Source organism: Mesoplodon densirostris, chromosome 3, assembly GCF_025265405.1.
Source record: "Mesoplodon densirostris isolate mMesDen1 chromosome 3, mMesDen1 primary haplotype, whole genome shotgun sequence".
Taxonomy (NCBI): Eukaryota; Metazoa; Chordata; class Mammalia; order Artiodactyla; family Ziphiidae; genus Mesoplodon; species Mesoplodon densirostris.
In genome coordinates this window covers 12565612-12581484 of record NC_082663.1, presented here as the reverse complement: position 1 = coordinate 12581484, position 15873 = coordinate 12565612, and the positions used below count along the sequence as shown (strand labels likewise).

At 43.4% G+C, this 15873-nt stretch overlaps 1 protein-coding gene across 3 annotated transcripts in view; it reads right to left on the bottom strand.

The window, feature by feature from the left end:
* The window catches only part of TRIO (trio Rho guanine nucleotide exchange factor), a 390266-nt gene that overhangs the window by 116973 nt on the left and 257420 nt on the right, over nt 1-15873 (bottom strand). For all 3 annotated transcript variants that reach the window (XM_060092734.1, XM_060092735.1, XM_060092733.1), the window contains exons 17-21: nt 15085-15276; nt 14565-14714; nt 10929-11043; nt 8495-8610; nt 5100-5222 (exon numbers count right to left, since the gene is read on the bottom strand). In XM_060092734.1, the coding sequence (XP_059948717.1) occupies nt 5100-5222; nt 8495-8610; nt 10929-11043; nt 14565-14714; nt 15085-15276 (696 nt within the window). The remainder of the gene's footprint in view (nt 1-5099; nt 5223-8494; nt 8611-10928; nt 11044-14564; nt 14715-15084; nt 15277-15873) is intronic.

The following is a 15873-nucleotide window of genomic DNA, read 5'->3' as shown; positions in this document are numbered from 1 at the left end:
TCAACCACTGCGCCACCAGGGAAGCCCTATTTGGGGTCTTTTGTGTTTCCATACAAACTGTGATATCTTTTGCTCTAGTTCTGTGAAAAATGCCATTGGTAATTTGATAGGGATTGCACTGAATCTGTAGATTGCTTTGGGCAGTATACTCATTTTCACAATGTTGATTCTTCCAATCCAAGAACATGGTATATCTCTCCACGTGTTTGTATCATCTTTAATTTCTTTCATCAGTGTCTTATAATTTTCTTCATACAGATCTTCTGTCTCCTTAGGTAAGTTTATTCCTAGATATTTTATTCTTTTTGTTGCAATGGTAAATGGGAGTGTTTCCTTAATTTCTCTTTCCAATTTTTCATCATTAGTGTATAGGAATGCAAGAGATTTCTGTGCATTAATTTTGTATCCTGCAACCTTACCAAATTCATTGATTAGTTCTAGTAATTTTCTGCTGGCATCTTCAGGATTATCTATGTATAGTATAATGTCATCTGCAAACTGACAGTTTTACTTCTTCTTTTCCAATTTGTATTCCTTTTATTTCTTCTTCTTCTCTGATTGCTGTGGCTAAAACTTCCAAAACTATGTCAAATAATACTGGTGAAAGTGGGCAACCTTGTCTTGTCCCTCATCTTACTGGAAATGGTTTCAGTTTTTCACCATTGAGAACGATGCTGGCTGTGGGTTTGTCACATATGGCCTTTATTATGTTGAGGTAAGTTCCCACTACACCTACTTTCTGGAGAGTTTTTATCGTAAATGGGTGTTGAATTTTGTCAAAAGCTTTTTCTGCATCTATTGAGATGATCATATGGTTTTGCTCCTTCAATTTGTTAATATGGTGTATCATATTGATTTGCATATACTGAAGAATCCTTGCATTCCTGGGATAAAGCCCACTTGATCATGGTGTATGATCCTTTTAGTGTGCTGTTGGATTCTGTTTGCTAGCATTTTGCTGAGAATTTTTGCATCTATGTTCATCAGTGATATTGGCCTGCGGTTTTGTTTTTTTGTAACATCTTTGTCTGGTTTTGGTATCAGGGTGATGGTGGTCATGGTGGTAGAATGAGTTCGGCAGTGTTCCTCCCTCTGCTATATTTTGGAAGAGTTTGAGAAGGATGGGTGTTAGCTCTTCTCTAAATGTTTGACATAATTCATTTGTGAAGCCATCTGGTCCTGGGCTTTTGTTTGTTGGAAGATTTTTAATCACAGTTTCAATTTCAGTGCTTGTGAGTGGCCTGTTTATATCTTCTACTTCTTCTTGGTTCAGTCTCAGAAGGTTGTGCTTTTCTAAGAATTTGTCCATTTCTTCTAGGCTGTCCATTTTATTGGCATATAGTTGCTTGTAGTAATCTCTCATGATCCTTTGTATTTCTGCAGTGTCATTTGTTACTGCTCCTTTTTCATTTCTAATTCTGTTGATTTAAGTCTTCTTCCTTTTTTTCTTGATGAGTCTGGCTAATGGTTTATCAATTTTGTTTATCTTCTCAAAGAACCAGCTTTTAGATTTACTGATCTTTGCTACTGTTTCCTTCATTTCTTTTTCATTTATTTCTGATCTGATCTTTATGATTTCTTTCCTTCTGCTAACTTTGGGGTTTTTTTGTTCTTCTCTCTTAATTGTTTTAGGTGTGAGGTTAGGTTGTTTATTTGAGATGTTTCTTGTTTCTTAAGGTAGGACTGTATTGGTATAAACTTCCCTCTTAAAACTGCTTTTGCTGCATCCCATAGGTTTTCGGTCGTTGTGTTTTCATTGTCATTTGTTTCCAGGTATTTTCTGATTTCCTCTCTGATTTCTTCAGTGATCTCTTAGTTATTTAGTAGCATATTGTTTAGCCTCCATGTGTTTGTATTTTTTACAGTTTTCTTCCTGTAATTGATATCTAGTCTCATAGTGTTGTGGTCAGAAAAGATAATTGATATGATTTCAATTTTCTTAAAATTACCAAGGCGTGATTTGTGACCCAAGATATGATCTATCCTGGAGAATGTTACATAAGCACTTGTGAAGAAAGTGTATTCTGTTGTTTTGGATGGAATGTCCTATAAATATCAATTAAGTCCATCTTGTTTAATGTATCACTTAAAGCTTGTGTTTCCTTATTTATTTTCATTTTGGTTGATCTCTCCATTGGTGAAAGTGGGGTGTTCAAGTCCACTACTATTACTGTGTTACTGTCAATTTTCCCTTTTATGTCTGTTAGCATTTGCCTTATGTATTGAGGTGCTCCTCTGTTGGGTGTGTAAATATTTACAATTGTTATATCATCTTCTTGGATTGATCCCTTGATCATTACTTAGTGTCCTTCTTTGTTTCTTGTCATAGTCTTTATTTTAAAGTCTATTTTGTCTGATACTAGAATCGCTACTTCAGCTTTCTTTTGATTTCCATTTGCATGGAATATCTTTTTCCATCCCCTCACTTTCAGCCTGTATGTGTTGCTAGGTCTGAAGTGGGTGTCTTGTAGACCTGATATATACGGGTGTTGTTTCTGTATCCATTCAGGCAGTCTGTGTCTTTCGGTTGGAGCACTTAATCCATTTACATTTAAGGTAACTATTGATATGTATGTTCTTATTACTATTTTCTTAATTGTTTTGGGTTTCTTATTGTAGGTCTTTTCCTTCTCGTGTTTCCTGCGTAGAGAAGTTCCTTTAGCATTTTTTGTAAAGCTGGTTTGGGGGTGATGAATTCTCTTAGCTTTTGCTTGTCTGTAAAGGTTTTAATTTCTCCGTCGAATCTGAATGAGATCCTTGCTGGGTAGAGTAATCTTGGTTGTAGGTTTTTCCCTTTCATCACTTTAAATATGTCCTGCCACTCCCTTCTGGCTTGCAGTTGCTGCTGAAAAATCAGCTGTTAACCTTATGGGGATTCCCTTGTATGTTACTTGTTGCTTTTCCTTTGCTGCTTTTAATATTTTTTCTTTGTATTTAATTTTTGATAGTTTGATTAATATGTGTCTTGGCATGTTTCTCCTTGGATTTATCCTGTATGGGACTCTGTGCTTCCTGGACTGACTATTCCCTTTCCCGTATTAGGGAAGTTTTCAACTATAATCTCTTCAAATATTTTCTCACACCCTTTCTTTTTCTCTTCTTCTTCTGGGACCCCTGTAATTCGAATGCTGGTGTATTTAATGTTGTCCCAGAAGTCTCTGGGACTGTCCTCAATTCTTTTCATTCTTTTTTCTTTATTCTGCTCTGTGGTAGTTATTTCAACTATTTTATCTTCCAGGTCACTTATCTGTTCTTCTGCCTTAGTTATTCTACTATTGATCCCTTCTAGAGTATTTTTAATTTCATTTATTGTGTTGTTCATGGTTGCTTGTTTCATCTTTAGTTCTTCTAGGTCCTTGTTAAATGTTTCTTGCATTTTCTCTATTCTATTTCCAAGATTTTGGATCATCTTTACTATCATTACTCTGAATTCTTTTTCAGGTAGACTGCCTATTTCCTCTTCATTTGTTTGGTCTGGTGGGTTTTTACCTTGCTCCTTCATCTGCTATGTGCTTCTCTGTTTTCTCATTTTGCTTATCTTACTGTGTTTGGGGTCTCCTTTCTGCAGGCTGCAGGTTCGTAGTTCCCGTTGTTTTTGGTGTCTGCCCCCCAGTGGCTAAGGTTGGTTTAGTGGGTTGTCTAGGCTTCCTGGTGGAGGGGACTAGTGCCTGTGTTCTGGTGGATGAGGCTGGATCTTGTCTTTCTGGTGGGCAGGACCGTGTCCAGTGGTGTGTTTTGGGGTATCTGTGAACTTATTATGATTTTAGGCAGCCCCTCTGTTAATGGGTAGGGTTGTGTTCCTCTCTTGCTAGTTGTTTGGCATGGGTGTCCAGCACTGGAGCTTGCTGGTCGTTGAGTCGAGCTGGGTCTTAGCGTTGAGGCGGAGATGTCTGGGAGAGCTCTTGCTGCTTGATATTATGAGGGGCCCGGAGGTCTCTGGTGGTCCAATGTCCTGAACTTGGCTCTCCCACCTCAGAGGCTCAGGAGTGACAACCGGCCAGAGCCCTAAGACCCTGTCAGCTACACGGCCAGATATGTGGGGACTTTCTTGCCTTTTGGGAGGTCTGAGGTCTTCTGTCAGCGTTCAGTAGGTGTTCTGTTGGAGTTGTTCCACATGTAGATGTACTTTTGATGTATCTGTGGGGAGGACGGTGATCTCCACGTCTTACTCCTCCACTATCTTGAAGGTGTCTCCTCAGGAACACTTCTTTTTACCCAAACATTATTATGCAGCTTCATCATTTATTTTCTACTCTTAAATGTGAATTAATTTCCAATTTTTTCTAAAACCTTAACTCTATCATCAAAAACAGAGGTGCTCCTGAAAACAGTGCATAGAATGTATATTCAAAACTTTGAAAAACAAAAAACAAAAACACCACAGGTTGAGAAGGGAAGCCTAGAACCCTGAAAATTGTTTTGAGGTAAAAGAAGGAATTAGCCCCTACAAATATTTTAATTGAGAAAACATTCGTGTCAGTGTGTGAATTCTTACACATCTGCTTAAAAATTCACAGTCACAGGTACTGCGTATGCCATAAAGATGTATTTAATTCAGCAGAAAAGTGAAAATGCCTCCAGTTTTATAAGCCTATGAACAGCCACTGACATAAACTCTGCCAACTATAAAACCCAGTCAGCTTCGTGATTGGACAACTGGGCATGATGCTACTGCAGCAGTTTTCACTGTTCAAGACAAGGCAAGGAAACATGCACAGGATCCGTCTAAGTCAAGCTGGGAATACCAGCATTCCATAAAAATAGCAAGTGCTCAGAAAATACTTGGAAAATAGAATGAAAATAAGAGAAGAATGAAAAGGACAAAGAAGGAAGAAAAAATAAAGGAAGGAGGTGGGAGGCATTTCCAGAGACCAGGAAACAGAGAAACGAAGGGACAAGTGAGGACAGTGTGAAAGGCCTTAGAATCACCACTAAATTAGGATCTAACAGTCCATCTGGCTCACCCCATTCCTCCAACTGCATAATGTATTTCTTCCATGATACTTTTAGGAAAGACCTCTTTTACACAAAGTATCCTGTTCGAGTTTATCCTGGAAACACGCAGGCAGGCACGCAGGCACCGGCCAATGCAAGCTCACCTTTGCCGTGATCTGGAAGTCCTCATGCTCCTTCAGCAGCTCCTGGGTGTGCTGGATACTCGAACCTGTGGAGGTGTGTGTGGAAAGGTAGAACTCCCCACTGTCATGGATCCACTCCAAAGCCTAGAGATGGAAGGAATGGAAACATGTTCACGGCTCAACGTCGGTGAAGCAAGTCCCAATACCTCAGTATCTCATTTAAACGTAAAGTCACAAGCCCAGGCGCGTCAAGAAACACTCCCTCAAAGAGAGATGAGCTTCTGAAACATGTATCTTAATTCCAAACTTAAAAGTTGACGTTCTAGAAAACTGTAATCATGTCACTTAGGCATCAACGATAACAAGCTCAAGAGTTTCTTATAAGCATGAACCTAAAGGGCAATAGTGAATAGCCTCCCTCAAGAATACTGAGAAAGTGTGGGGAAGGGGAAGTCCGAGACCCTTGCATTGCTAAATACTGAGACATTCACGTCACAGGGACTTGACAGCCTTCCTGGGGTGTTCTAACTTAAAAAAGGAAAAGAAAGCAGATGCAAATTCCCAGCTTTCAAATGTTTCTTCCTATTCCTGCCTTCAGTGAGTACTCAGGTGTGCACCCACTTCACTTCCCTTCTGGCGGCTCCTACATAGCGGCATTGTGCATAAAGATGCTCTGGGGAGACGCCGGCAGAAGTGGCTTAACCTCCGAGATGTAGGAGAGAGATGACCCCACCTGGGAGGAAGGGGGCCGGCAAGGTCCAGATTGCAACAGAAGGACACATTCTGACTCCTACTCTTTCATGTTTTTAGATGGAAGCCATTTTTTTCCTTCTGTGTGCATATATCTGAAGTGAAATCTTACTTAAACACACACATCTGAAAAAGCAACCCAATGGAAGAGAAACATAAAAACATGGAAGCTTTCATATCTGCCCTTCACAGTATCTGAGTCGTCTGCTGTGATTTGCTGGTCTTGGAACAGAAACATCACCATCTCGATTAGATACTTCACAGCATTTATGGCATGTTAGAAGATAAAAATGAAAAGGAAACCACGACCCAGGTTACTTACCATGCAGCCTCCTGGCTGGGAATTTACTTTGGTTTTGCACAAGCATGGCTATCCCATCTCTGAAACAATGCTGACACTGACAGTGCAACAAGGCAGAAAGCCATTTTGGTCAATTTATTCAAAGGTCCCTACTTCCTCCGTTCACACAGCGAATCGTGCCCAAGCGCCCTCTACGCAGGCAGGTGCTGAGTGGGGGGGGGCGCTGGGGTGGGAGAGGCTTGGGCCCTGTCCTTGTGACCATGAGGGACCTGCAGGCTGAGAAGGGATGGGCTTGGGAGGAAAGGGGCCCAGCACAGGGGGAGGCTGGAGGTGAGGTTGGAGGGCGACAGGGGGCCCTCGGCGGCCGCAGGCCTTTGGACTTTGGTCTGGAAGTGAATGGGGCTGCCACATGGAAAAGGGACGGGAGTGGAGAGTGAGCGAGAGAAGCAACACCGGTTAGCAAACCGGTCCAGGGGTTCAGATGGGACACGGCTAGGCTGGTACCTGTGATGGCTTTGAGGGGCGGAGGAGAGGGCAGATGTGCTGCATCAGGCCCCGATGAAGGGGTGAAGCTGGGAAGATGCGGGAAAGGCAGGAATCAGGGAAGATGAGGGCAGGGACACGGCGGACGGGGAGTCCCGGGTCCACTTCTGCTTTGGTTAAGGCCAAAGTGGAGAGACGCAAGGAGGGAGCTGGGGTTTCTACACCTGGAGACCAGAAATGGAGGTCGGGGCTGGGAGACAAACAACAGTGAGAGCTAAGGAGAGAGGAAAGAGAAACAAGAACAAGCCCTGAACTGAAAGCCGACTTTCAGAGGCAGAGGTAAGGGAGAGGGGGCACAGACAGCCCGGGAGGAGCAGCCCAGAGGCAGGAGGTGCCCAGAGCAGAGCAGGGGCTGGAAGTCACCTGCCACATCCCACTCATAACTCGGTATTTACTGTGGGATTGTTGTTATTGTACAGCACAGAAGCCAACCCTACAGGGCCGTGGGGCTGACGGGCCATCCTCTGTAACGGCAGAGACTGAATGATTTTATTTTTGGCATGTGAAGTGACTTTAGGAAAAAGCAACAGCATCTTCCATTATTTCTCTCTGTCAAGGGAATTATTTACAATTTTGTTCTCTGTAGCTGAATGACTCCTTGTCTTTCAACAGAGAGATAAACAAAGATGTGAGAAAAGATTATGAAATAGTCTCTAATTAGAAATAAAATCAGGCCCCCATAAATCTGAAATATGGTTAGATTATCCTTAAATAAAATGTTAAGAAAATGGAATTTAAACATTAAAAAATACTACTGCTTGCCACCCCTGCTGCGAACATGATAACTGCATCTGGGAAAGCCAGTCAAGACAAGGGACGGGCCAGGTCAGGGCACCAGGCCCAGGGACCATGAACTCCTGCTCACGCCCTGGGACACCGAGCTGCTCTGGGCAGCAGGCTGCCCAGTGAGAGACTGACATTTACCAAATTAAACAAAATATGTTCCCCAAGTAAGAAACCTGTGCTGAGGAAAATGTAATCTTTCTTGAGCTAAAAGGATTTTATCGAATGCCTACGCTGCGTCAGGCACGTGTCAGGTTTCCAGGTGGATCCAGAAGACAGAGCAGGTCACATGTGGTCACCAGGGACTGGCAGCCCTGAGGGGGCCCCGGGGATGTGGAGGATGTGAGGTGACTCGCAGGGGCTTCTGAGAACAAGCCTTCTCCCTCCCACTCCCTCCTGACCCTCCGAATTCTGGACTAATGGGCACGGATTCCTAGGCTACTGTTAAGGCCAGAGAGAAGTGACAGGCATCTTCCTGTTTGAGTTACAGTCAGACAGACTTTACCCTAAAATGATCTCCACAACTGGCCATCGATCCGAAAATGACTTCCGGGGGGGGAGGGGGGACACTGCAAACGTACCCTCTTGAGGTCTCTGCCTTAGCCAAATGCGTGACCTTTTTTTTGAGTATACTGAGAAATTCTGCCACAGTTCTTACTTAATTTTAGCTCAGTTTATCCGAAGAACAATATTTTGTCTTGAAAATGTAAGTACGCCCACCCGGAAAACTGCCCACCATGTTATCTTACAGTGACCTAAGTCGTCATGGTCATGACTGCTCGCACTTCGCTGTCTTATCTGTAGGGTGACGGCAGCGTGGCAGGGCTGAATGGCACACCTGTTGAGGCCAGACTCACTGAGTAACACACTTTTACGAGGCCGGGGGGTTTTCTTGCAACGAACTGTTAAGTAAAAGGCAAGGTTGTTTTGATGATCAGGGAGTGGTTTTCCATCTGCTGCCATGTCAGAAGCTGCCCATCTGACGACGGAGGCCTGAGCGCGGGGAGGAGGGCGCCGGGAGGGCTGTGTGATGGCTGACCTGCTTGGCGCTTCGCTCAAAGACCACGTACTGCTGGCACTGGTCCAGCCGCCGCTTCCTCATGGTCCAGTAATGCAACACCCTGTTCTCCCGCTGGAAGAGTTCATTCAAGATATCTGAGAGAATGAAGAGAAAGCCGCACGTTGGTGCTCACCATCAAGCAAAAACACCCACAAAATCCCATTCATTTTTATTTAAAGACATTTTAATGCAAACGCCGTTGTGAGCCAGAGTATCAGTCACTAAACCGCACGGCCCGCCTGCCTGGCCTTCTTGACATGCTTGTCCAGACCTCTCCTCGTTCTCTTATTCCAGTTTACTCTTAGCACTGACATCACCGGACACTCGAGTTGGCCTCTAATCCCTCAGGTCGGCCGGGTCAGTGGGATAGCTACTGAGTCCCCTGCTGGGGCAATCTGACAATGGCTGGAAAAACACCAGTATTAGATGTTTTGTGCAAGACCATGAGAACCTTCCTGCGGAAGGAATTTAGTATACATCAAAAGATGTCAGATGAAACAGTGGAGTACTAGAAGAAAATGACAGGCTTTAAAAACAAAACCGAAAACATAAACCCTTAGGAGAGGGAAGGAAATGAAGTTGAGAAGCATGAAGCTAGAAAGGAAAAGTTAAAACAGCAATCTCATTACATGAGAATTAAAAATCTCATAACCAAATAATAACCACCATAAAAATAGTACACAAATAAAAAGCCAGGAAAAACTATTGGGAACATAGAGGATGGATCTAACTTAATAGTCAACAGGAAAATATGAATAATCTGTTAGCAAAGCGAGCAAAGCATATAAACATGGAGGTCATGATTATATGAAATGAAATATAGCCACTAAAAATACAGAAACCTTTCGTCTCACTCGAACAATGAGACCAGTTTACACCATTTCCTGGCGAGGACTACGCTGCCCAGGGCTAGCGGGGACAGAGAAAACCTGTGTGCCTGTATTACTGCGGGAGGAAAATGGAGCACAACCCCTGCAGAGGTCACCTGGTGACAGGTAACGACACTGAGTGGTGAGCACCCTTGAACCAGGAATTTATCTTTCAGATACGGTGCTGGCACAAGCTCTCAACACAATTTGTACACAGATGCACACACACTGAGGTGCTGTTCGGAAAAAACTGGCAGCAACGTATGAGCCCATCGATTAGGGGTCAGATTAAATCAATTACAAAGTCGCCATACTGGACGTTAAAAGTAACAGAGCAGGGCTTCCCTGGTGGCGCAGTGGTTGAGAGTCCGCCTGCCGATGCAGGGGACACGAGTTCGTGCCCCGGTCCGGGAAGATCCCACATGTCGCGGAGCAGCTGGGCCCGTGAGCCATGGCCACTGAGCCTGCGCGTCCGGAGCCTGTGCTCCGCAACAGGAGAGGCCACAACAGTGAGAGCCCACGTACCGCAAAAAAAAAAAAAAAAAAAAAAAAGTAACAGAGCAGATCTCCAAATTCTGATATAGAATGAGATTATTCCTAAGCGTAAGAAGAAAATTGCAGGGGGATATAGTCCCACTTCAAAAAAAAATTAAAAAGCCAGATGTCAAAAAATAAGCTACCACTTAAATGAAACGAAAATGAGCGTAAGTCTTTTCTAGTCTCTTATTTCCGTAGCCTCTGCCTGGGGCAGGACTGAAGCTCAGGTGAGGATTAAAGCTGATAGAATAGGGCCTGAATATCGAGACTGTTTTAAACAACTCTCATCATTTTCTGAGGACCCACTTCCATGTCATTTCAATTAAACTTGTAAAAAAAAATTATGATTAAGCTTAAAATGATGTATCACCTGGATGCATTTTTACTGCAAAATATTCAATCAGAATTCTACAGCATAAAAATCATGAGTACCGTTAACTTCCACCCATAACAACCCTACTTACAGTTTAGTATAATTGTTCCCAGGTCTCTTTCTATGCATTTATATATATGTGTGTGTGTGTGTATGTGTGTGTGTGTGTGTGTGTGTGTACGGTTTTGTACATTTTTAAACTCAAATGATACCCATCTATCTATATAACATTCTTTGGCAACTTGCTTTCATTAATAATGCTTTAAGTATATAAAACTGATATATTATAGAAATGAATGGGTATATAATTTTTGTGATTTAAACTTTTAAAAGTATTTGGCCTGTAGATACTTCTGGCTTTCATTTTTTCCCGATTTATATTTTCACTTACTTTTAACAAAACAGCCAATGCCAATAAATATCCTGAACATGCTGAATTTTCTCCCTGTTTATATTCTTCAACTTAATTCAGTAAATTATCAAGCTATATATGTTTAATATTTTATTATTAAAATAAGATAACTTAGGAGAACTTTAACGATATGAAAAGGACATTCCAAATGAAGCCCTGGACCAAGATTTTAGAACACATCTTGTCAAGCTCATCAGTCAGCTGACTCCTAGGTGTACTCACTTTTCACTTGTTGTTCAGGGGCTTTGATATGTGTCACCATTCCAGGCATGTTCACGCTGTTCCTGTGCAGGTATTTCAGGAAGACATCTGCATTTCTCCTAGCAAGCGTGCAAGCCTAAGAAATAATGCAGAGCAACATATTCATGTGACTCATACAGACATGCATCTTCAGTGTATATGGATGACATCACGTGGCTCTAACACCAGTCTTAATCTAAAGCATTCACCTGGCCAATCTGTGTCTGGAGAATACATAGGCTAAATCCTATTTCAACTTTAAAAAAAATCTCTGTCTTGGAGCCCTTGCTCTGCTGAACCTAGCTGCTATGTTGAGAGCTGCCCCATGGTAAGGTCCAGGTGGCCAGGGACTGAGGGTGACCCGTGGCCTGCAGCCCGAGAGGAAGTAAAGCCCTTCCCCAGTCGAGCCTTGAGGTGACCACATCCCTGACCAACAACTTGATCACAGTCTTAGGAGAAACCCTGAGTCAGAGGACCTGGCTAAGCTGCACTGGGATGTCTATAAAGGGCAGACAGTAAATATTTTCAGCTCTCCGAGTCAGGTGGTCTCCATCTCTCTGTTGCAACTACTCAACCTGCCCATTGTAGATGAAAGCGGCCTCGAATGATATTTAAGTGAATGGGAGTGGCCAGATTTAGCCCTCAGGGCTTAGCTTGCTAACCCCTGGTTCAAGCCATTGAATTGTGGGGTGGTTTCTTATTGTGGTAATAGAAAACTGATATTCCACGTTTGTAAACTGAGTAATTTCATTCATGTATTTTAAAAAGTTTTATTTAAGAGAAATGAGATATAAATATAAAATCAAAATGGTTCAGGAAAAAAATTCCTTAATTATAATTGGAAATATCTTGCACATTTCCTAGCCCAGATCTGGAATCAATCTTTTTTTCAAGGAACTCCGTCTCCTTCTTGTGGTAAATGGCCCTGAAAGCCCACAATGTGGGGACTAGGGATGCTCGTTATCATCGGGCTGGTCATCGTTCCAAGGCCTTTTCAGTAGATGGAGCTGCAATACCTCTTTCTTTTTTTTTTTAAATGAAGAGAAAAATACATCATGAGTCTCTACTGATAAGAAAGACTGAAATAAGTTGTCATACCAAACAGCAAGGAAGCCGTAAAGACTGCTACGGTTACATCAAAAGGACATCTGAGCCACCTGACTTGAAGGGGCTCCCACTAGTGGGACAAGTTGAGTATAGAAAGATAAATGACTGTAACTGATTGAAACACACCAAATGTTAAAACCCACGATGATACTAAAAGAACAAATTAATCCTACGCAGAGGTTGCTAGGGCAACAGATCATTATTCTGAAAATCATAAACAAAGGGAAGGAATCAAGCATTTACCTCCCCCCCCACCTTTTTTTGGACAAACTCTATTTTAGCATAACCAAATAGCTGAGGAGGGGATAACTGCAGCTAATCAAGGCAGAAAGAATGCCAGAATGCCACCATGTTGCAACTCCTAATGAAACAATATCACCACCTGCTACCAAACCCAGTGGGTGAAAGGCTGATGGGGAAGTACACAACAGATGACGTGGACTTACGACCTCTGAAGCACTGAAAAGCCCTCATATCGCAGAGACACCAGGAGAAGCAGACCTGTGTGTGTCCTGGAGCAATGCCGCTGGAAGTACACACCACCACCCAACAGGTACCCTAAGTGTACCCCACACACTCACTTAAACCTGAACCGGATCAAGGCCCTCAACACAACTAACAGAAATGTGGAGAATCCGGGATGGTGCTAAATGACTCCACAGGATGCAATTACCAAATCCAGAATGAGGGAAATTCCACAGTATGAATAACTTATTTCTTCAATTAACAAATGCTAACAAAAGGGGGGGTGGGATTTAGACTAAAAGAGACTTAAGAGACATACCAATCAAATCAATGCATGGTCTTGTTTGGATTTTGATTAAGACCACGTATAGAAAACACATTTATGGGACAATCAGAGAAATGTGAACACCATTGGATTTTATATAAAATAAGAGTTACTGTTAATTTTTCAGGTCCAATAATGGTATTGTGGTTGTAGAATGGTTTTAGAAAGGTAGAATTTAATGCTTAGATACACACAGAGGTCTTTATAAATAAAATGGTGTAATATCTAGAATTTAAAATAATCCAGTAAAGGTGGGCATATGCCCATATGTTGGTAATTATTGAAGCTGGGTGAGAAGTACATGGGGGTTCATTATCCATTCTCTTAATTTCCATATGCATTTTTAAACTTCCGTAATAAGAAGTTTAAAGATATCCAACGCACCAAAGACATAATCCTAGTTGAATGAAAAAATCTGACCAGGTCTCTGGTTATTTTTGTTTTGTAATTTTACCTAAATATCTTTCTTAATTATATTAACTAAGTAGTATGTAATTTTGTTTCATACTAAATGGATTCCAGAGAAAGCGAGGCGATGGTAACGATTCCACCTCAAAACATCCCAGTAGCCGTGGACCTTTCCTAAACTTAAACAGCACCGACCAGCAGGGGTGGGGCTTTCAGGTCCTGTTTGGAATAGTTACAACTAATGACCCTGGGAAGCTCCAACTGTTTTCCCACCTTGATTTGCTTAAAAAGAAAATCTCTGTGGTGGAAGCTCATAATAAGTTACCAGGTAAGAATTTTCAAAGAGTTACAATTTGTTCTCCCGGACTAAACAATAACTCTCTGCCAGCTCAGAGGATCACTTTCAGAAACGAAACAGAAACAGAAATGATTAAATGTGACAGGAAGTGGTGTCAGAGAGGTCAGGATGCTGGAGCGATGAGGAAAACTAAACCAAGCAACATGGAAAGTAAACACCACACCTATTTTTCATAGGTCGGGGTGGCCACCAGCAGAACCTCAGGAGGTCTTTTTCACAAGTGCAAGGATGCCACGTGGAAACATTCAAAGTCAATGAATCTAAACATTTTGACCGCTTTTTAAAATTTAATTGCTGCAAAGCACACCAGTAACTCAGGTGTGACTATATATACAAATGACAAAGCAGGCTTGATAAGTGCCTCATTTAACGCTTCTCAGAGTTAAAACTTCCAGCCAGGCCTTGAATGGGATTAAATTTCTCTTGCAGGAAACATTTCCTGAATAAGTACAGTATTAGTAACTGGTCCTGTGAACCACAAGGGGTGTTCCTGCTTTGTGTCCACTCTACACTGGGCTCACTCGTGTTCTGAGACAGTCTTTATTCCTCAAAAGGCTGAAGTTCCAAAGGAAGATTATTTTAAGCTCTAGGCATTTTTGTTCCCCCAAATCAATCTCTCTGCGTGTGTCTGTTCAGGATCACTTGGTATTGTGACTTCCACCCGTTCTTTATGCACACAGGTTTCTATCTAGCTCTCTCTCTGTGAAAACTAGAAGGAGAGTACAAACGACAACTGAACTAAGATTTTAAGATCTTCTCCGATCAGCTGACTTATGGCTGAGGTAGGGTCACCGCAATCTCTCTCCAGGGCAGGGGCGCTGTGAGGCAGGCGGGGCCGGAGGAGTGGCCGCAGCTGTGGGGCTGACGGTCCGGATGCCCCACCGGCTCAGGCGGACCCTCGGGGGGCTTCGAACCCCATCACTGAGGCACCAGACACGGAAGGCCGGCCCCGTACCTTCAGGAACGCTTCCTTCTGCTCAAGGTGCTTGCTGATCATTGGGGTGACGTGGTCCGTCTCAGAGTTGGGGCCCAGCTTGTCGGCGCCCCCACACCAGTCCTCTTCTCTCTTGTACTCCTGCTCCAGGCTCTCGAGGACACTGCAGACCTGTGGCAGGAGAGAATCCGGGCTCAGAGGGACCACTCGGCACCCATGGGACGACAGGTGCTGGCCCGAGGGCCGGGCCCACCACCTGGCGTGCGGCCACGCAGGCCTTTCAGAACAAGGACAAAATACAGGGTGAGTTTCCCGCCTCTCTCTGCCCTGTGTCAGGCCATCCATCTAAATGAGAAGAAAAGGGACGTCCCCTCAGATCCTTTCCGACCTGTTACTCTTTGATACGTAAGGGAAGCAAGAATAATCTGAATTCCATAATGCCGCTTTTCTCTGCTCGCCTGGCCGGGAAATGACTGGCGAGGTAAGGACTGAGCCGCGCCGGGCAGTCAGGCTCGGCAGGCGGACCGGCGGGGAGCCCTACCTGCTCCGAGGTCTTGTAGAAGGCCACGGACGCGTTCACCAGCTTCAGCCGGTCCTCCATCTTGAGCATGAGCTGCTGCCAGTGCGAGGCCACCTTCTCGGCACAGTCCCGGATCATGTCCATGTCGTAGTGGTTGGCCTGCAGCATGGCTTCTGCCTTCTGCTGCACCTGCAGGGCGCTCTGGTGGGTCTTCTAAGGGGGGGGGGGGGGAAGAGAGCAGAAAGCTCTTCAACGGGGGTGTCGTGCACTCACTGGGAAGGAGCGGGAAGGCCGCAGCTCTGCTGTCCGCTTGCTTTTACGGAAACGACTTCAGTTAACACTCACTAGGACGCTTCGAAAACCGCAGCTGACAGGTTAGTTAAAAAAAAGCTTTTATGCCTACCAACAACTATTTATATATTTACCCAAGGAAGGAAGAACTGCCTTAGGACTCTGCAGAATGGGTCTTGGTTGTGGAGTTTCCAGCATTTGAGAAATAGCAGGAAAAACCCTTAGCAGCCAATATTCTAAAAAAGCTGTTGAAATGTTCCAAGTTTATTATTCCTATGGATTCTTCTTATAATAGCAGCCAGGGGCTAATGAACAAGTGGAGAAAAAGGTGGCCTAAGCGAATGCTCTTTATTTCTCTTTTACCTTAAACGCTGGACTCGAGTAAAAGGTTTCCAAAAACTACTGATCTAAAAAAAGAGAACGAGAGAAACACAGTTAAAAGCTAAAAATGAGCCAACTGTGTTCTCTGGAGGTCCACGCCAGACAATGAATCCATGAAAACAAACTGGCAAATCCGGC